Below are 22,689 nucleotides of genomic sequence, written 5' to 3'. Positions count from 1 at the left end.
AACTTTAGTTTATCCCTTCCCAAACATCCTGTTAGCTTAGGGATGGTCCACGGGTAAGCTGTTAGGCAAGACTAGCTTGCCAGTAATTTTCCAAGATGAAACTAGCCAGCTGTGAGTGGAAAACCGTTTGTTAATAATTCTCCACCCAAGGCCAGCTACTTTGTGCTGAAAATGGACCACTTCAAGTTCCATTTCTTATAGTCTAGGTCTGCATAATTAAAGCAGTATTTCCACTAAAGAATGAGTATTTCTGAACATGTTCTCACAGTCCCTAGCTATGGCAGGAGACATTCACAAACATTTCTTACCATACATGAACTATCCTTAGCCATTTAACTCTTTAACTTTATTCACTTCATGCTAATTATTTGGTCTAAAGGGGCTGAAAACTCTCATATCAAAGAGCACATAACCGTTGTGTCATTTATGCCTTGTTTCCCTTGAAGTGTTGCTTTTTGTTGTTTAGTCACTCAGTCGTGTCTGACTCTTTATGACTCCGTGGACTCTAGCCCGCCCGGCTTCTCTGTCCGTGGGATTTTCCAGGCAAGAATACTTGAGTGGCTTGCCATTTCCTCCTTCAGGGGATCTTCCTGATCCAGGAATTGAACCCATGTCTCTACGTCTCCTGCATTTGCAAGTGGATTCTTTACTGCTGAGCCACCAGGGAAACCTTTATTACCATGAGTGAGTGGCAATGAGTGATTTTTGTTTGAAAGTTCAATATTTGAGAATTTGTTGATTTTTTTCCCCATGGTGGCTTCCAAAACAGGCGAAGGGAAAGTTTAAAAACAAATCCACCACTCCTGAAAATCACAGACAATAATTTGGATGGGTAACACATTTCTAGATCCAAAAGGATAGAGATACAGTGGTAATATGAGCCAAATTTAGAAAGATGAAATATTAACCATGCACTTTCAAGATGGGAGAGAAATGACTTAACAGCAGCACATGTAAATAGAGCTAAAATTTCCCTTGGCTTTATTAAGTGAGTTCCAGAAAGGCTAAGGCAATTTTAGGTGCATTTTCTATGCTTCAAGAGAAGCATACAAAAAAGAAAAAGAAGGAAGCAATAATTTCATTCTTTTTTGAAGTGACATCCTGTGGGCAAACAGTTGATGAAGAGATGCAGGAAAGTAGCTTAGTTCTAGAAATCTTGAAGGCTAAAGAGGAATTTGGTTAGTTTTAGTGGGAGCAGAGAGAGGGCTGGAGGGCGCTCAACAAATATTTTAAGGGCTGTTACGTGGATCGGATGGATTATACATATTCTGGTGATTCCAGCAGACAAAACCAGGAACAGTATATAAAAGTCGCAAAAAGACAGGTTTTAGTTCATTGTAAGGAAAAGCTTTCTAGCAGAGTTCCTCCTCTAGGAGTACAGAGGAAAAGTCAGATATAGTCAACAGGAAACTGCATAGCACCTTAATATTTCCTGGTGGGTTTGTCTAGTGGGTCTCTCAGGTCCTTTCTAATTCTGGGGCTGCGATTCTCTTGCCAGGTTGTAAAACAAAGCCAAGTGGCATGAAAGAAGAGAAATACAGCTTAGTATCTCTAAAGTGGACTGGCCGTTAACATCCTCCATCTCCACCAGGGCCTGTAGGGCAAAGCGGTTAGGCAGCTGTCCAAGGTGCTAAATGGAGGTGGCCTGTATGGGCAGTTGTATTCCTGTTTTTCAGTTTTAGTTTGTTTTAAAACCTTCTCGGTTTTTGGCTTTTCTGCTTTTTATATAAATCTATTACCCCCACTGCCCACCCTGCTACATTTGTGTAGGAGTGTGTGTGCACATGCACACACCACGCACACAACCTTTAACTAAAGCAAAGAGAGAAATATGTAGGCAATGTATAAAACAGCTGAAATACACTACTATCTGGAGCTTCTCTGCCCTGTACCAGAAGCAATCAAATCCACTTCATTTTTAAAGGTTAGGCTCGGCACCTAAAGTTGGACTAGATTGAAATTTAGAGTAGCTAAACATCGCTGCGGTGTTAGGTAGACCAAGGAATACAGTGATGGTGATAAACCTGTCTTGTTCTCCATTCTCTATTTGTGTTGCCTTTCCTATATTACTTCTTTTTCTTTTTTTTGTCCCTTAGTTTTTTCCCACCCCAAAATGGAAGCAATAATAGCACCACTCCTTAGGGTTATGAAAATGAAGTAACTTCATACATGTAAAGAGGTTACAACTATATCAGCTGCACAGACAACAAACATTAGTGCTATATATTGTGCCTGAGGCCCTCAAGACCACCCTCAGATGTGATCATCTGCTTGAAGGACTCACAGGACCTAGAAATGTGGTTACACTCACAGTTATGGTTTATTACAGCAAGAGAATACAGATGAAAGTCAGCAAAGGGAAAAGGTGCATTGGGTGGAGTCAAGGTACTCTGGAGCAGATGCAAGCTTCCAGTTTTCCTCCCACTGGAGTCACAGACAGATCTTAATTTACTCAGCAATGACATGTGACAGACAACACAGGCCAAGTGTTGTCAACCAGAGAAACTCACCCATGTCGTGGTATCCAGGTTTTGGGGGAAAGAGAAGTATGGGAAGGTCTGTAACTCAGGTGTACTGAGTTACCCATTTACTGCACTTACATGTAAGTCTTGCTTATTTGAATAACCCACTTCAATCATTTTCTTAATGCTTTGAGTGGCTTCTGCTTTTTAGTATATGAACGTTGATTGAATGTTTACTGTGTGCATAGCTCTTATAATCTTCTCTCTATAAAGCTGGAAAATAATTTCAATCTGGGTTATAAACACAAGAAATTATTACTCCAGTATAAAAGGACACATCAGAAACTAAAGATCACTGACATTATTGCAATATTGGTAATAACAGAGTGCTCCATAAATTTTGACTACAATTACATGCCAAATGCTTTATGTATAATATTAGTTTTAGTCCTTCTTAACAACTCTGGGAGGTAGGTAATAGCTACCTACAGGTAACAGGTAATAGCTTTGTTTTACAGATGAGAGAACCAAGGTTCAGAGTCCTGAGAACTTCCCCAAGACTCCTCAGTCATTAAGGAGTCAGGGATACATTTACAGCCTGATTCTACATCTTGTGCTATTAACATCATATATGATAGTTTCCTATGACCTTGAAAAACAAAGGCTCTCAAAAATATTTTGAAACATTAAAAATCCAGCAAAATTTATGATACTTTATACACCTCAAGATCCATAGAGTGTCTAGACAAAGGGGCAGAATTGTGGCTGGAACATGTGTGTGTTTTATCAAAAGGACATTCCTGTACAGAAAATTCCAAGATGTCTGGTTCCCTAAAAACATGATGTGGAAGACACAAAAGCATGGAAAATAGAGATACACAAGGGGAGGAAGTTGTATAGATGAGCGTCTTGATTAATCAGGGATCCATGAAGTCTGAAGGCCCTCCAAGATTCCAAAATGGCTAGCACCATGGATTGTCTGTAATCACATCTTTTCCCTTTTCCTATTATTAGATCTCAGTCTGTGGTAGAAGCTGGGACCCTGAAACATGAGGACAAGGGAGAGAATGAGAACACCCAGCCACTCCTGGCTCTCGACTGAACCCCGAGCCACCCTGTGCTCCCGACGTCGCCAACTCTCAGTGGTATCAGCCACCAGGAAGCACATGTGAAACTGACCACACGACTCATGCGTTCGGCTCGACACAAGGGCCTCCTCTCCTGCCACCCAGTAATGACTGTCACCAGCCATTGGTCTGAGCAGCCAAAGTTGAACAAAGACTTGAGAGATGCATTTTTGTTTTTCAGTGAGGGAATTGGAAGATGAAGCAAGGTAGTCATGGAACAAGATTCCCCCACCCTATATTTATGGTATTAAATGAATTGAAAAGAGAAAAACTAAATTTGAGGCACACACCTCATTAGGATAAAGATTTTTCTGAGGCTTTGAAGAGATGCTCTCCAGTTTTTGCAGTTTAAAATTAAATGCATTTCCAAGTAGATCCATAAGAATTTAAACTGTGCAGACACAATTTTCAAGTTTAATGTAGTGCAAAGCCCCAAGACAATAGTATCTCCAGTAATCTTCATTCCTACATCGAGTTATTTTCTTTGACCTCATCACCAGCATCCAATTTCAAATTGTTCAGCCTAAGAGCATGCTCTTATAGGTCTGGCTATTTGCAGAGTTTGTTTATTTTGATATCCTGCAAAAATGATTTTGATGTCACATCTTTGATCAGGCCACCAGCTGATTATCATGAGCTCATGTGAAACAAAGACACACAAATTGAGATACGACTATTTCATCTTAGCGATGTGGCTTCCCACAGGGAATGTATGTCTCCAGAGGGTAGGGGGTTATGTTGAAAATACATGTCAGTGATGAATGAATCTTTTCAAGTTGCCTCACTTAGGTCACTATGGCAAGAAAAGTGCTGCAAAAGCATTACACACCCACTATGTTCCCCCACCTCCCTCCTGCAATCAGTTAAAGGTGCAAAGGATGGACCTGGCTGTTGTTAAGAGGGTAGGTATCAAACATGGAGGAAGATCTTTAAGGATGGCTAAATATACAAGAACTGAAAATAAGAGAAGACTTGGAATGCAGGATGAAATGCCAAAGATCATTTTATTTCTTTGTTTATTTTCCTTAGAAATGGAGTCCCCAGCTATCCATTCAAAGGAAACTAGATAAAAATAAACAGATATCACAGCATATGATATCCTTCCATGTGCCATGTTTCCCCAAACCAGTTGTATGTTTTTAGCTGTATCTCTTATTCTCCCAGCCATTTGCATGACATGGGCCTTCATTACTATGACCAGTTGGTGCTCAATGTCAAAGAAAAAATACTTAATAGTTGATAATGAGCAGTAAAACATGATTTTACACTGTAAGTACTTGGGAGGGTCAATTTGTTGGCCAAAAAATTTCAAAGAAAAGAGGTGAATCAATTGGCCATAATCATCCTCAGTAGATATTATGACTAATTTTAACAAATTATCACATCTCTTTCTCAATAGATCTAGTGTTTTAATTTTTTTTCTACTGGTAGAAAATGATAACAGAAGTGATTTTTGTATTCCACTCTTGAAATAAAATTGAAATAGAATTTAAAATATTTCCCAATCAATTGCAACTGCATCACAGTATAAATAAAACCAATTCATTTTGTGTAAACACTTCAAATAACATAATACTAATACTGAAATAATTCTACCAATGCAATGACTTTTCTTATATACCACAACATAGGGAAGAAAGATGAAGAATTAAAGCAAATCAGAAAACCCATTTTATTACTTGAGTTTATGAAACAGTTGTGGGATCCAAGTGTTTAAAATGCTACTGGAGTCAATTATTGTCAAACATTTTGCAACAGTAATAATAATTCTGGCTTTCCAATTGGCAATATTTAGAATCCTACTGTAGTGACCTGATTTTAAATACCATATAATAATTATTAAGTTAAGAGTTTGTTTTTAACTCTATTCTATGATTTCATTAAATGAATGTAAGATGATGGTTCAACAGTGACAACTGCTACTTTGAATTTCTTTATGTGTATGCAATATACATACAGGAACCAAATTCAGTAAGTGACATGGATGTCGCCACGGGAGCACTAGATTGCATTGTCCTTTGTCGGTCCTTTATTCTGTTCAATAAATACTGAAGGACACAAATGCCTTTTTATTTTTCAAGCGTTTGCTTTCCTTCCAGACTTTGGTAGTTCACTCTGGTATTTTTCCTCAAATGCTTCTTCATCTATTTTAGAGAGATTTTTCAGCATTGGCAAAACAGAAGGAAACAAGACAAATATTTTGCATCTCTTCAAAGGGAAGCTAATATCCTTAAGGACAAGCAAAAGCAGTCTAATAGCATTTTAAAGAACTGTTTGGGTTTTTTTTTTAAAATGATATAAAGAAAGTATCCTTCTTTGTCCTTCAAAAGAAAAGAAAACAAAACACAAATGACTTTTCTACCTGTGCACGGTAAACTGTGTGTCATTTCTTTGACATTTTTGTTCATATTGGCTTAAAATTCAGTGCATGAATATCAATTACATTCTTATAGCTAACATTTCTAGTTAGCTTTGGTTTAAAACACACAAAATTTAATGCATTAATATTCCACTAAATTAATGATGTGGTCAGCCTTGGAACGAGTAGGCAACTGTTCTTTCTAAGCAATGGCAAAATTTAAAACCAAACTATCAATAATAATTGACACCTCAAAGTGAAGTTTAAATGGCAGAAGTTTCTCAAGCCAGGGAGATGTCAGAGTCCTCCAAACAACTGTAAAGAGGAAACAGTTTTGACATCCTATACCCAGGACAGACATCCTGGCATTTTTGGCCTTCCACTCTGACATCCTTCTTAATTTTACAAAGTCGTGATAGGAATCCTTTCAAGGACCTTCTTATTCACAAGGATCCACAGTAGAAGACACTCTGGATTCCAGCCCTGCTTCACAGATGCAAAGGGGCCAGAAGCCAGAGATCCTAGCAGCCCCGCATTGAGCTGATCCCAAGAGAAAATTCTCACTTGGAGAAATTTTTGTTTTCTTCCCCGCAATGCCTGATATTTGTCATTAAAAAAATTTACATGCATCATTGTTATAACTCAATATAAAATGACTCAGGTCCTTTTTCAGTGTAAAAAGTTCCTCTTAGAAAGAAATACCATTTTTGACAGTATTTCTGCCATTCACAGAGTGAGAAGAAAAAATAAGACACCAGCTCTTAACGAAGACAAAAAAGCAGAGACTCAATAGGTGAGGAGCAGTATGGTTCATCAGACATTAGCATAATTATGTCTTTCTGCTTTGTATTCAGAAAATATAATTTTTTTGAGTGCCTTTTACTAAAAATCATTAAAATAGGGAAGTCTGAGTTCATCAGGAAAGTTACCATTAAACAGAAGTATTTATGCAGCTTGTCATTAAACTCAACAAAAAGTAGTGATGTGTGATGATAAACCATCTAGCTACCCTAGAAAAATATAGCTGCATAGAAAAATTACAAACTAAAGCAATCCATTCACAGTTTCTACATGTATTCTCATTTATACTGATTTCGCCTATTCTAAGAGAAAAAAATATCTTTGGCCGGCAAGGTAGAAGCTATCATGAGTTCACCTGGAATCGAGGCATCAGATGGGGGCTGTCATGGATGAAATATGGCAGGTATTTTCTATAAGAATTGCAGTGAGGCAGATATTCCCTTTAGTGTTTTCCATCCCTGGGAGGAGGTTTAGAATTTTTCAGGCCGCAAATCAAGAGAATTAAGGGCTGTGGTGTTTGAAGGTCTATGCCCACATCCAAGGAGACCGAACCAAAAAGGTGGCCTCTCTCCAGCGTGTCCTGAGCCTGCACAGAATGCTAAATGGCAGGAAGGCTGCGTCTCTGATGGGGTGTCAGCTCGGGGTGCCACACATCCACAATGAAGATGAGCCGGAAAGACGCGGCATCCTGCCACACCTCGTGTTCAAAGGAGTCATCGAAGATGAGCACCTTGCCTTCTTCCCACGACCTGGAACAGAAAAGCACATCAGTGTGTGATTCAGTTGCCTGAAGATCAACCCACGACTGTGTTCAGGAAGGGCCTCTCATGATAACCTCTGCAATAGGACCAGGTAAGTGGAACACACGGGCTATGAGGAGATCAAACCAGTCAATCCTAAAGGAAATCAACCCTGCATATTCACTGGAAGGACTGATGCTGAAGCTCCAATATTTAGCCACCTGATGCGAAGAGTCAACTCACTGGAAAGATGCCTGATGCTGGGAAAGATTGAGGGCAGGAGGAGAAGAGGGTGACAGAGGAAGAGATGGCTAGATAGCATCACCAACTCAACAGACATGAATTTGAGCAAACTCCGGAAGATCGTGGAGGACAGGGAAGCCTGGTGTGCTGCAGTCCATGGGGTCACGAAGAGTTGGACACAAGTTAGTGACTGAACAACAACAACAAAAAGTAGAACACAGGAGGTGTTCTTTCATTGGCGATTAAGAAAGAATTTCAGGATTCTTCCCAAGAACATCAAGTTTCAGTGCTCAGCACTGAAGGGGTACACAGGGCAGGGGACGGGAGTTAAAAGTAAACTTATTCTTGGTACAGACCTAGGCAAGGCTTCTTTATTTGGGCAAGCACTCGGACACGTGCCCCACCAGCTCATTCCTGAGGTGACCTCTCAGTCAATGCCTCCATGCAAGAATCCACCTTGCAGTGAAAGGGACGTGGGTTCAGCCCCTGGTCCAGGAAGATTCCATGTGCCTCGGAGGAACTAAATCCAAGTGCCACAACTATGGAGCCCTCGCAACACAACTAGAGAGTCTGTGTATCGCAACAAAAAGATCCCGCACGACTCAACTACTGAGCATGTGTTCTAAAGCTCGGGAACCCATGTGCCTGAGCGCCCTAGAACCCATACTCTGAAACAAGAGGAGCCATTGCAATGAACAGCCTGTGCAGTGCAACTAGAGAGTAGCCTGTACCCGCCACAACTAGAGAAAAGCTCACACAGCAATGAAGATCCAGCACAACCAAAAATAAATACATAAATAAAATTATAAATTTAAAATAAAGTAATAATTATTTGCAAGTTCAAAGTCTCTTTAGGGTGGATAACAATGGTATCCTCTCATTATTCCCCCTCACCGAACACCTCGTGTGCTGTCTCACACACCTACCCTAAAGTTTAGCACTCATCAAATGAGTTGCTTAGCTCTTTGATTCAATTCCTCTAAAGGTTCAAAGAGTTTCACTGGAGTCCCATCCAAGTATAACAAAAGACAAAGGGCAAGGGTGTGCAAAAAAACAAAAACAGTACATTCATGTTCACAGAGGTGCTGCTCACAGTAGCCAAAAGGCGGGAGCAACCCCCGTGCCCACTGGCAGATGAATGGATAAATCAGCATTTATCTACATACAATGGGATATTCCTCAGCCTTAAGAGAGAAGAGAAATCTGACAATGCTACAACATGGATGAACCTCTAGGCCGTTATGCTAAGTGAAATAAGCCACTCACACAAGGACAAATATTGTATGATTCCACTTACAGGTGGCACCTAGAGTAGTCAAATTCATCTAAATTCAGAATTATGTTGGTTTCACTCCCTATGAGTAATTTAACCGTATTTGAGAAAACTGAAAACTTAAGAGGGAGTGTGATAATAAAAAGCTCTAAGAGAATCTACGAGATACAATTCCTGTGGGGATGACAAGTAATTGTCAACATTTATTGAGTGGTAGAGAGTTTAAGTAGGTTCAGAGTTCCACTGGAGTCCCATCCAAGTATAACAAAAGACACGGGGGACGGGCGTGCAAAAAACAAAAACAGTACATTCATGTTCACAGAGGTGCCACCCACAGTGCCACAGCAGTACTTAAGTACCACTTAAAGGACTGCATGTAATTAAATCAACTAAATAGAACAATCTAAATTTGCACAAAATGACACTTTCCCTAGATTATGATAGGTATAAGAAAGTCAAAGATTCAGGCATGCTTAATGTGAGAAAAATCTTCAAGCATTCCATTCATTGACTTAAATTGCTTGTAAATTGGGAAAAGCTTTTTAGTGTTGGAATGTGCTGGCTGGTTCATTCATGGAACCGGTACCTATAAATGTGGAACTTAAGTTAGCACTGGTTTGTGGTTTTGCAGATATTTTAGGCTAAATATGGATGAGAGTAAACCATTGATTAAACAATTTTTTAAACAAGAAATCTGGGAGGTATTCCAAGGGGTTTGGAGTCCGTTAAGGTCATAAAATTCTACTAGATTTATTATATTTGCCTTGCCATTTTCTTTCAGACATTTTCCCAGAAAATAACAAAGATACTCAGTTACTTAATGTAGATTCTTAAATGTAGATTCCTTCTGAATACATAAAAAAAAAAAAAAAATTCAATCACTTATGAGATCTGGAATGACTAAAAGTGCAGCTCTAATTGGAAAGGACAATAAAATCCCACTCAAGTGACTGCCTACTGAAGTGACTTGGGTTCATCAAGAGATATGTTACTTATCTGGGAACAGATGAGGGTTCTCCAGAACAAGAAGAAACAGAACACCAAGATGTCAAAAGGTCTTTAGATCTCTTCTGAATGGAAAACAAAGACTCTCATTGTAATGAAAAGAAAAGAGTTTTTCCAGGCCACTTGCTTTAAGAGCAAATCTCCACCATGTACAATTTGTGTTAGTCACGCAGTCGTGTCTCTTTGCGACCCCATGGACTGTAGCTTGCCAGGCTCCTCTGTTCAAGGAATTCTCCAGGCAAAAATACTAGACTGCATAGCCATCCCCTTCTCCAGGGGATTTTCCTGACCCAGGGATTGAACCTGCATCTCCTGCACTGCAGGCAGATTCTTCACCATCTGAGCCACCACATACAATTTATGCTCAATTTATGACATGGGAAGAGCCCTTTAGGGAAAAGATTTTCCAAGCAGCCTTGGGAAGAAGGCTTCTTGGAGGCACTCACCTAGCCTTCCTCTGAGGTTTCAGGAAGGCAAGAGGGAGGTGGGGGGACTGCACCCACTCTTCAGACACCTGCCTTGGCTTACTTTTAGAATTTCTCACCATTACCAGGAGAATGTCTCTCCCTGGTTTGCCAAAAGATAGAAAAATATCTGGTCACAAGATAAACCAACATTATGTAATTCCTCAGTTTCTTAAATTATTGTAATTAATGATAATGGTATAATGGTGGCAGCACACGCCTAATAACTATAATTTTGTCATAGAATTACCATCAACATTAATAATGCTAAATAATGATATGAGGAGCTTACACAGTCTTCCATCTAAAAATTGTATAGATCATATCTCAGTGATCTTTCCAAAAGCTTCTGAGAAACACACATGACACGGTTCTAATTTTTCAGCAGAGGGTTTGCTCACACGAAAGCCAGTTCAGATGCCTGCAGGGACACTGGGCTGTTGTGGAAGGAGCAGAAAGGCACTAGGCTTGCTTCATTACAGCCAAACCTCCAGCTCCAGATCATGGTTCTAGGGAATATCCCAGTGCCTATAGCTGTATGCTAACGCTCCTTGCAAGGTATTTCAATAAGCTGAGTGGAATACAGAAAAGGGTCCAAGAGCTCAAGAATAAGGCTGCTGTAACACAGCTCTTATTAATCTTGATCCACTGAAATCCCACAGGTTCTGCCTGCATTGGAAATCCCGGCACATGTGGAATTGAAATGTAAAACTGCATTATGGTTGCTTCTCTCCTCCTGATACATGTAGACAGAATATATACACACATACCTTCTTTGTTTGCCTCTCTGTCATCTATCTATCTATCTACCTATCTTTCCATCAATCCACCCATCCACCCATCCATCCATCAATCTGTCCATCATCTCTATCTAACAGGAGACAGTACTTTTCTGAAAGCTAGGACATGTATCCTTGTTTTGACTCTGCCAACTAGCCATGTCGCTGTGACAAGCACGTCACCCATAGGCCTCAGTTTCCCCATCTGTGCAATGATGTGGGTGGACCAAATGGCCTTCAAGTCTCCTTTCAGCATGGAAATTCTCGTAATTCTCTGAGTCGAGCTGTTGGCTAGGACTTTAGTCTTCACATTACACCTTATAGGATATATTTCACAAAACTGTCCTTTGAGAAATGGGTATGGTGTTTGCTGTTTTGTTTAAAGTTAAAACATTAATTTCAATAAAAGACAGCAAACTTGACAAAGAAGTTCTTTTCCCAATAGGTTCTATATATACGCACCCCCAGGGTATCTCTCTACCTCCTCCTAGGGAGCCCAGTTTTGGCCAGGCTGCCACAGGGGCCCTCCAGGTGGCCAGGGGGCTTCTGGCCTGCTGCAGCCTCTGTATATAGCCTCGGACTTCCTCCTCTTTGTCCTGGCTCACCAGGTAGCAGAGGGCTAAGAAAGCCAAGAAGGGAGGAGAAAGAAAAGAAAGATGGAGAGAAACTTCACAAGGCCACAGAGCTAGGATGCCTCTCTGCCCTTCTTCCCACATGTATTGTTCAGAGGTGAGGGGGCAGGGAAGCAATAGGAGGAAAAGAGGGGGTGGCTACCCGCAGTGTCCCACTGCACCCTCCACCCCAGCATCCCTCCCAGCCCCAGGCCCATCAAATCGCAGCCCCCGTCTATCTTACCATCCCTTCACCAGCCCTGGCCTCCACATCCTCCACTGACTTCCATCTCCCCCCCTACTTCCAAGCTCCTCGGGGCCCCCACTCCCACCCCCATCAGAGTGCATGCCGCAGGTTACAAGGACCACCTCCGACGATTCCAGGAGACTTGGTATCAGTCCTGGGAATGTGAGGGGCAGAAGTCCCCATTTCTGCAGCTATCAGAATGGGCACAATAGAAGCTGAAAAATACTGAGTGCATTTTACCACATCACACTCTGTACATACAGCTCTGAATGCATTTATATGGATTACTGTAATACTCAAAACCACACCAAGACATACTTTTATTCTCCCCATTTTACAGAGGAGGAAAGTGAGGCTTAGTGAGGTCATGCGAGTTGTCTAAAGTCACACCTCATAAGATGGAAAGCCAGGATTTGAACCCCAGTCATGTGACTTTGGGCTTCCCTGGTGGCTACGTCAGTAACGAGGCTACCTGCAGTGCAGGAGATGCGGGCTCCATCCCTGGGTGGGGAGGATCCCCTGGAGAAGGAAATGGCCACCCACTCCAGTATTCTTGCCTGAGCAGAGGAGCCTGGTGGGCTACAGTCCATGGGGCTGCAAAGAGTCTGCCACGACTAAGCAACTAACACTTTCACTTTCTCCTCATCCGAAAAATAGAGATGTTAATCATCCCAGGTACGCAGGATTGTTGCAAAGGTTAATGAGTGAATGTATGCAGACTGCTTGGCACATAGGAAGCACAATGTCTATAATCACTATGTGCTTCCTCCTTATGAATATACATATATAGACACTGAGAAGCATCTGGGCAATATCTCTGGGTAATGAGATCAAAAATAAACTTTCTTTTCTTTTTTGTGTTTCTCTGTGTTTTCCAAATCACGTAGCAGGAGCATGCATCAGTTTTGCCATTGGAAAGCATGTATTCGTTTTAAATGATCATTTTATTTGTCATGATAGAAGGTTGCCTACCTGCAAGCTTATGTCCAGATAAAAAGTGCTATGTTCTGCAGTGATGGAACCTTTAAACGCAGATGCACGCTAGAAGGAATTATAAAATGCTGAATAAACAGCAGTGCAATTATTAATACCTGAGAACTGCGATGCACAAATTGCTACTCTTTCAAAAGTTGAGAAGCTCTGAAAAATTGCTTCCTGTTGCTGAGCACAAGGAAGCCTGATTTCTCGGTATGTATGCTTCTGTCTCCATGCCAATGTTACCACCACAATAACAGCATGAAACTTCCAGATTTCATATTACAGTCTTTCTGTCCTCAGAGTTTATAAACCGACCCTACTATTCAGCTCTCTAGCTATTTTTACTAGAAGCCTTGCACAGTGTTTTAATGTCAATGGATCCATTTTGCTCATGAAAAACACTCTTTTTGTAAGAAATGTTTAGCCCGACCCAACCACCCTTGAGTTAAGGATTACGAAGGATGAGAATGTAACGCAACATAAAACAAGTACAATGAGGACATGGAGAAGGATGCTGACCCACAATGATGAGGTGGAGGAAGGACACTGATAAAACTCCTCAGGGACAAGACAGATGAAACAGTCCATCCTCCAAAAATTTGCCTCCAGATCCAATGAGAGTTTGCTGGGAGGGGCGGGTAGCAAACACTTTTCAATATCACTATGAATTTGTAAAATATACCACCTGATTAGGAAATCCCATGGACACAGGAGCCTGGTGGGCTATAGTCTATGGGGTCACAGAGTCAGACACGACTGAGTGATTAACACTTTCACTTTTCTCTGTCAAAGTTCCCAAGTCTCAGTGGCAAATGAGCTGCCTGTCCACTGACCACCTGCAGCATTCTTATCTGTGCCTCTCTTATGACTCCTGACTTTTGAGCTGTGTTAGCTCCCTGATTGGACACCCTGGTAGGGTAAGATCCCAACTTGATAAGACCCACTGTAATACTTGGAATCCCCCTCAGCACTGGGTCCTGCTACACCAGGTCTGGGCCAGTGGGTATGTGCCAACACCAAAGGAAAGACCTGCACACTCCAGAACACCTCTCCATCAGACCTCCACTAAGGGTCCTAGGAAATGGGTAAGAAGATAATAACCTGGTTTCTGCCCTCCAGGCACTTACAGCTCAGACCCAGAAATTAGATTCAGTTCAGTTCAGTCGCTCAATCATGTCTGACTCTTGGCAACCCATGAATCGCAACACGCCAGGCCTCCCTGTCCATCACCAACTCCCAGAGTCTACTCAAACTCATGTCCATTGAGTCGGTGATGCCATCCAACCATCTCATCTTCTGTTGTCCCCTTCTCCATCTGCGCCCAATCCCTCCCAGCATCAGGGTCTTTTCCAATGAGTTGACTCTTCCCATGAGGTGGCCAAAGTACTGGAGTTTCAGCTTCAACATCCACCCTTCCAATGAACACCCAGGAGTGATCTCCTTTAGGAAGGACTGGTTGGATCTCCTTGCAGTCCAAGGGACTCTCAAGAGTCTTCTCCAACACCACAGTTCAAAAGCATCAATTCTTCAGCGCTCAGCTTTCTTCACAGTCCAACTCTCACATCCATATGTGACCAATGGAAAAACCATAGCCTTGACTAGACAGAGCTTTGTTGGCAAGATAATGTCTCTGCTTTTTAATATACTATCTAGGTTGGTCATAACTTTCTTTCTAAGGAGTAAGCGTCTTTTAATTTCATGGCTGCAATCACCATCTGCAGTGATTTCTGGAGCCCAAAAAAATGAAGTCTGACACTGTTTCCACTGTTTCCCCATCTATTTCCTATGAAGTGATGGGACCAGATGCCATGATCTTGTTTTCTGAATGTTAAGCTTTAAGCCAACTTTTTCACTCTCCTCTTTCACTTTCATCAAGAGGCCCTTTAGTTCTTCTTCACTTTCTGCCATAAGGGTAGTGTCATCTGCATATCTGAGGATATTTCTCCCAGCAATCTTGATTCCAGCTCGTGCTTCTTCCAGCCCAGTGTTTCTCATGATGTACTCTGCATATAAGTTAAATAAGCAGGCTGACAATATACAGCCTTGACGTACTCCTTTTCCTATTTGGAACCATTCTGCTGTTCCACGTCCAGTTCTAACTGTTCCTTCCTGACCAGCATATAGGTTTCTCAAGAGGCAGGTCAGGTGGTCTGGTATTCCCATCTCTTTCAGAATTTTCCATAGTTTATTGTGATCCATATAGTCAGAGGCTTTGGCATAGGCAATAAAGGAGAAATAGATGCTTTTCTGGAACTCCCTTGCTTTTTTGATGATCCAGCAGATGTTGGCAATTTGATCTCTGGTTCCTCTGCCTTTTCTAAAACTAGCTTGAACATCTGGAAGTTCCCAGTTCACGTATTGCTGAAGCCTGGCTTGGAGAATTTTGAGTGTTACTTTACTAGCGTGTGAGATGAGTGCAATTGTGTGGTAGTTTGAGCATTCTTTGGCATTGCCTTTCTTTGGGATTGGAATGAAAACTGACCTTTTCCAGTCCTGTGGCCACTGCTGAGTTTTCCAAATTTGCTGGCATACTGAGTTCAGCACTTTCACAGCATCATCTTTTGTTGGTGGGAATGCAAACTAGTACAGCCACTATGGAGAACAGTGTGGAGATTCCTTAAAAAACTGGACATAGAAGTGCCATATGACCCAGCAATCCCACTCCTGGGCATACACACCGAGGAAACTAGATCTGAAAGAGACACGTGCACTCCAATGTTCATCGCAGCACTGTTTATAATTGCCAGGACATGGAAGCAACCTAGATGCCCATCAGCAGACGAATGGATAAGGAAGCTGTGGTACATATACACTGTGGAATATTACTCAGCCATTAAAAAAAGAATTCATTTGAATCAATTCTAATGAGATGGATGAAACTGGAGCCCATTGTACAGAGTGAAGTAAGCCAGAAAGATAAAGACCAATACAGTATACTAATGCATATATATGGAATTTTAAAAGATGGTAAGGATAACCCTATATGCAAACCAGAAAAAGAGACACAGATGTACAGAACAGACTTTGGGACTCTGCGGGAGAAGGTGAGGGTGGGATGTTCTTAGAGAATAGCATTGAAACAAGTATACTATCAAGGGTGAAACAGATCACCAGCCCAGGCTGGATGCATAAGACAAGTGCTCAGGGCTGGTGCACTGGGAAGACCCAGAGGGATGGGATGGGGAGGGAGGTGGGAGGGGGGATCGGGATGGGGAACACATGTAAATCCATGGCTGATTCATGTCAATGTATGGCAAAAATCACTACAATATTGTAAAGTAATTAGCCTCCAACCAATAAAAAAAAAAAAAAAAAGAAATCTCCAAAAAAAAAAAAAAAAAGGATTTGAAAAAGCTCAACTGGAATTCCATCACCTCCACTAGCTTTGTTCATAGTGATGCTTTCTAAGGCCCACTTGACTTCACAGTCCAGGATGTCTGGCTCTAGGTGAGTGATCACACCATCGTGATTATCTGGGTTGTGAAGATCTTTTTTGTACAGTTCTTCTGTGTATTCTTGCCACCTCTTCTTAATATCTTCTGCTTCTGTTAGGTCCATACCATTTCTGTCCTTTATCGAACCCATCTTTGCATGAAATGTTCCCTTGATATCTCTAATTTTCTTGAAGAGATCTCTAGTCTTTCGCATTCTTTTTCCTCTATTTTTTTGCATTGATCACTGAGGAAGGCTTTTTTATCTCTCCTTGCTATTCTTTGGAACTCTGCATTCAAATGGGAATATCTTTCCTTTTCTCCTTTGCTTTTTGCTTCTTTTCTTTTCACAGCTATTTGTAAGGCCTCCTCAGACAGCCATTTTGCTTTTTTGCATTTCTTTTCCATGGGGATGGTCTTGCTCCCTGTCTCCTGTACAATGTCATGAACCTCTGTCCATAGTTCATCAGGCACTCTGTCTATCAGATCTAGTCCCTTAAATCTATTTCTCACTTCCACTGTATAATCATAGACTAATATGTACTAATTAACAAAAAGCAATGGAAGATAAGCAACAGGCTTCCCTGGTGGCCCAGATGGTAAAGAATCCGTCTGGAATACGGGAGACCTGGGTTCGATCCCTGGGTTGTGAAGATCCCCTGGAGGAGGGCATGGCAATCCACTCTAGTATTCTTGCCTGGAGAATCCTGATGGACAGAGGAGCCTGGCGGGCTACAGTCCACGGGGTCGCAAAGAGTTGGACATGATGGAGCGAGTAAGGACAGCACAGAAATGGGAGATAGAGAACAGATCACTGACAACAGACCGGGTACCTGCTCTAAGAAGTCAAAGAGGATCCTTTTCTGCAATGAAACTGGATCTTGGTAGTATGTTTATTTTGGACAGGTGAAAAGATAGGCACTCCAGGGGATCAGAATATAGGATCAGGACAGGCATAAAGCATTAAAAGAAGCGGCCTGAACAGTCACCCTTTGGCAACTCAGGACAGTCCCCAGACTAAGTGCCTTGTATGCATTATTTGTCTAATCTGGACAACAATCCTGCAGAGTGGATAGCATCACTGCCAATTTGATAAGTAAGGAGCCTGAGGCTGCAGGGGATTAGTAACTGGCCAAGGTTACACAGGATTAACTGGCAGAGCTGGGATTTGAAGAGGCAGCCTTTGTGCCAAGCTGTGTCCTCTATAGCAAGACGCAAATATCACCAGGTGTTTGCTTCAGAGAGGAGACTCTTTGTATTGATGAACAGTTTAAAGTGTAAAGCAATGAACACAATGTGTCATGTGTGTAGGGCTTAGCTGACTCTGAAAAGCTGACAGGTGAGCTGACTCTGAATGTAGGTTTGTCCACCTAGAAAGAGAAGCAAGACGGCTCATCAACCAGATGAGAGTGATCTGGGGAGAAATGATGAAGGAGGGCAGCCCTAGAACTGGGGTATCTCTGATCAACAGGGGGCTTCCCTGGTGGCTCAGATGATAAAGAATCTGCCTGCAATGCGGGAGACCTGGGTTGGATTCCTGGGTTGGGAAGATCCCCTGGAGGAGGGGATGGGAACCCACTCCAGTATTCTTGCTTGGAGAATCCCATGGACAGAGGAGCCTGGTGGGCTATAATCCACGGGGTCGCAAAGAGTCGGACACGACTGAGGAACCAACACGTTCACTTTTTTCTTTCACTTTCTGATCAACAGAAAGCACAGAGATGCCACAGTCTCATGAAGTTGGATTAATACCTCCCACCCTAGTCTATTTCAGTCACAAAGGAAGGGAAATAATCCACCCGAAGGTAGCTTTGCTGTAAGGAGCATCCATTGTCAGAGGTGATGAAACAGACAGAAAATGACGGGGGGAGCATACCTGGTCTCGTTGGCGCATCGGATCTTGCAGCCTTCCTTGGGAATCACCAAGCCCAGGTGCATTCGGAGCCTACAGTTCGTGGGTCCTGTGTGCGGCCACACATGGGTTCCCGGGTGCATAATGGAATATTTGATCTGCACAGAAAACGTACCCCCTGTTCATCCCTTTATCAAGGTGTGGGAGAACCACGAAATTAAAGCAACGGTACAAAATTACTGTCAATTTTGATTAGAGCCATCTCGGCACTCAGAATTTATGTTCTCATCTTGTTTCTTTGTAAAGGAACTAAAAATAAGGACTCCCATTTCCCACACAGCTATAAACACTGAACATTTTCCACCCTCAATGCTGTCATCAAGGCCATGAAATTGTTTCATTTAAAATGCGAGTGAAAAAAAGAGACATTCAGTGGGTCAAAGAAAATGACCATTTCTTCGTAAACATCAGCATTTCCATTTATTCCCTTAATAACTGACTGTGTCCTCCCCAGAACTGAAAACATTCTTGGTACCTGTCCTCTTCGGCATCCTGTTGTCTCAGGGAATTTATCTAGTAAAGAACAGGTCTTAGGAGCTCCTTTACAGGCATTTTCATTTTTTCTTCCTAGAACAATAAATGATAAAACCACTGTTGGGAACAAATCACAGTAAAGCTTCAACTCATCCCGTTTTGACCATATACAACCTATATTGTCCCCCTCACTGTAAGAATGAGAAGGCTAAGACTTCCCTGGTGGTCCAGTGGCAAGACTTCAAGCTCCTAATACAGGAGGCCCCAGGTTCAATCCCTGGTCAGGGAACTAGATCCCACGTGCTGCAACTAGGAGTTCACGTGCTGCAACTAAGACTCAGCACAGCCAAAAAAATAAATAAATATTAAAGGAAAGCCAAAATAATCAATTTCAGAAAATGAGAGGCTGAGTAAACACAAGAAGACACAATATTCTGTTGCAATAGATAGTGACTGGCAGAGTAAGGAGCAGAATACTCTACTCATTGGCCTACTGCATTTGATTAAAGATGTCTAATGGACAGGGCATGTGTTACATGCCTATTTCCCCACTGTGGCAGGCAGAATAATGGCCCCTCCCAAAGAGGATCATAACCTAAGCCCAGTCAGTCGTAAATACATTAGGTAACATGGCAAGGGGAAATTAAGGTTGCATGACGATGAGATTACTAACCAGCTGACCTTTAAAAAAGGAGATTATTGTGGATGAACTGGATGGGCCCAGTGTAATCACAGGGTCTAAATACACAAGGAGCAGAGAGTCAAGGCCAGAGTGACGCAGAATGAGAAAGACGTGACCGGCTATTGCTGGTTCTGAAGACGGAAGGGGACCACAAGCTAAAGAATGTGGGTAACTTCCAGATGCCGGAGCCACCAGAAGAAATTCCAGAGTCTCCAGAAGCCACTCTGATGATACTTTGATTTTAGCTCAGTGAGACCCACTTCTGACCTCTAAATTGTAAAGATGATACATCTGTGTTATCTTAAGCCACTAAATTTATGGTAATCTGTTATAGCGGCCACAGTAAATTAATCCATCCACCCTAAGGGAGCAAAATAGCCTAGTGCGTTTTCCAGGATTATATGCTAATAACCTAAACATTACTTTTCATTGAAATTTAATGAATTTTTCAATTACAGTTCATTCTTTATGCGCTGATAAAGAAGAGGGAAAGAGGTCTCTAGGAGACAGGGGTTTCTCTGAGTGACTGTCGAGAAGACAGATGTAGGTAGAATCTGAAGCACCGTGGATGCACCACTTCTCACCATCTACAAAATCACTGTTTCTTAGGAAGGATGTGCTCAGGAAGGCACAGTGCCATTTGCTTTTATGGAGGAGTATAAACGATATGTATTTTTGTGAAAGATAGACATTTTAACTCCCAGAGTCCATGTTCTTAACTGTGACCTAAGACTGCCCCTATTACTGTTATATAATGTCTAATTATTATGTGATAAAAAACTAGTATCGCTATCATTTATCTGTCAGACCTTTGAACACTCACTGATCCTAGTAACAACCCCATACTTAAGGCACTATTTTCATCACCACTTTTCAGCTGGAATCTGATGCTCAGAGATTCAGGAACATGCCCACATTACACGGTAACATGTGGTACAGCCAGGACCCCAACTCAGGATCCTCCGGCTCCAAAGGCTATGCTTTAAAGCATGATTTACCATTTCATTGCATCTTGGATGTGAAGATAGCTGTGCAGAACAAACCATTCAGCTGAGGAGAAAATGCCCAGCAGCCGAACACAGTGTGGTTTTGTTATTTTATTATTTGCCACACAGTTTAAAGTAACTTTCAAGAAGTGATAAACTCTGCTTCTTTGGGGAAAAATAGCCTTAGAAAGAGATCTAAATGCCAATGCAAATCTGAGAAAACCAATTGAATATTTCATTTACACGTGAAGAATACATTGTAAGAGGGATATTCATGGAGCCACCTTGGAAGGAAAGCTATGACCAACCTAGATGCATATTAAAGAGCAGAGACATTACTTTGCCAACAAAGGTCCATATAGTCAAGGTATCTCAGATAGTAAAGTGTCTGCCTGCAATGTGGAAGACCCAGGTTTGATCCCTGGGTCAGGAAGATCCTCTGGAGAAGGAAATGGCAACCCACTCCAGTACTCTTGCCTGGAAAATCCTATGGATGGAGGAGCCTGGTAGGCTACCGTCCATGGGGTCACAAAGAGTCAGACATGACTGAGCAACTTCACTTATGGTTTTTCCAGTAGTCACGTATGGATATGAGAGTTGGACTATAAAGAAAGCTGAACGCTGAAGAATTGATGCTTTTGAACTGTGGTGTTGGACAAGACTCTTGAGAGTCCCTTAGACAGCAAGGAGATCAAACCAGTGAATCCTGAAGGAAATCAATCCTGAATATTCATTGGAAGGACTGATGATAAAGCTGAAACTCCAATACTTTGACCATCTGATGCAAAGAGCTGACTCAGTAGAAAAGACTCTGATGAAGATTGAAGGCAGGGGGAGAAGGGGACGACAGAGGACTAGATGGTTGGATGGCATCACTAACTCAATGGACATGAGTTTGAGCAAGCTCCGGGAGATGGTGAAGGACAGGGAAGCCTGGCCTTCTGCAGTCCATGCGGTCACAAAGAGTCAGACACAACTGAGAGATTGAACAACAAACTTCATGGAGCTGTGGTTTTTAAAGATCCTGGGTTGTAGCTCTCTGAAGTTTCATTAGGCTCTACTGCTGGGATGACAATAGGTTCATCTTGCATGACAACTCTGATCAGTTGACAGTGGCTACCTAGATTACCTTATCTAGGTAGCCACTGTCAACTGATCAGTGTGTTGAGAAGAATTCAGAGGTTCATCTTGAGTTCATCCAGAAAGGCTCTTGGGATCAGGTAGCACTGTCTCCCATGGGCTCTGGAAAACAAAATGACTGCACATGTGTGGCATATTTGCTAGCTGTATGTTTTACCGTTCATCGTTGTAGCAATAAATGAACAAAACAGATGTTCTGTTACACCCACATAGCAATTTGAAAGCATCTGTGGGGAAAAATTCCTATGTATATTTGTTGATTCTGTCTTTTTTTCTCTAACTCAAGAAAGCTGATCATTTAAAAGGGAATACTGAAGCTCTGATACTCTGGCCACCTGATGTGAACTAGAAGAGCTGATTCACTGGAAAAACCCCTTGTGCTGGGAAAGACTGAAGGCAAAACGAGAAGGAGCCAGCAGAGGATGAGATGGTTGGATGGCATCATCAACTCAATGGACATGAATCTGAGCAAACTCCGGGAGATAGTGGAGGACAGAGGAGCCTAGTGTGCTGCAGTCCATGGGGTTGCAAAGAGTGGGACCCAACTTAGCAAGTGAACAACAACAACATATACTTCAGAACTGACTGGGCTGCTTAGAGACCTTTTGTGATTCCCACTTACATATGGATGGAAACTAAGCTTGGAGACACAGCTTCAGGCCTTCAAATATCCAGTAGCATCCCTTCCTAACTAGACTAGACAACCTCTAAGTCTCTACTAAGTCAGATCGTATGGGTCTCTTGTCCGGACCTGAGCTCTCAGTATTGCTAAGCAACAGCCCTGCCGCCTTCCTCCCCACATTTTCCTGACCCCTCTGTCTCCAGGCCAACAGGGCATCTTCCTTCAGGGACGCCACTCTGCTTCTATGCAAACTGTTACTGGATGCCATCAAAAGTCCTTAAACTGTGCATTTATTTCCAGAAAATACTGGATTCTTCCAAGAAGACTGGAACCACAAACAAGAGACTACACAG

At 42.1% G+C, this 22,689-nt stretch overlaps 2 protein-coding genes across 5 annotated transcripts in view; one reads left to right on the top strand and one right to left on the bottom strand.

Annotated features, from left to right (window-relative positions):
* Positions 1–4,720, top strand: part of CLVS1 (clavesin 1) — a 144,165-nt gene extending 139,445 nt beyond the window's left edge. The window contains exon 5 of the mRNA XM_065902649.1: positions 3,477–4,720. Coding sequence (XP_065758721.1) covers positions 3,477–3,564 — 88 coding nt within the window. The 3' untranslated portion in view covers positions 3,565–4,720. The remainder of the gene's footprint in view (positions 1–3,476) is intronic.
* A 1,078-nt stretch (positions 4,721–5,798) lies between these two features.
* The window catches only part of ASPH (aspartate beta-hydroxylase), a 175,400-nt gene continuing 158,509 nt past the window's right edge, over positions 5,799–22,689 (bottom strand). For all 4 annotated transcript variants that reach the window (XM_065902644.1, XM_065902643.1, XM_065902645.1 and 1 more), the window contains 3 exons: positions 18,908–18,999; positions 18,397–18,530; positions 5,799–7,498 (listed from right to left, as the gene is read on the bottom strand). In XM_065902644.1, coding sequence (XP_065758716.1) covers positions 7,348–7,498; positions 18,397–18,530; positions 18,908–18,999 — 377 coding nt within the window. In that variant the 3' untranslated portion in view covers positions 5,799–7,347. The remainder of the gene's footprint in view (positions 7,499–18,396; positions 18,531–18,907; positions 19,000–22,689) is intronic.

Source organism: Muntiacus reevesi, chromosome 12 (assembly GCF_963930625.1).
Source record: "Muntiacus reevesi chromosome 12, mMunRee1.1, whole genome shotgun sequence".
Taxonomy (NCBI): Eukaryota; Metazoa; Chordata; class Mammalia; order Artiodactyla; family Cervidae; genus Muntiacus; species Muntiacus reevesi.
The sequence above is the reverse complement of the archived record's forward strand: the minus strand, read 5'-3'. Positions and strand labels throughout refer to the sequence as shown.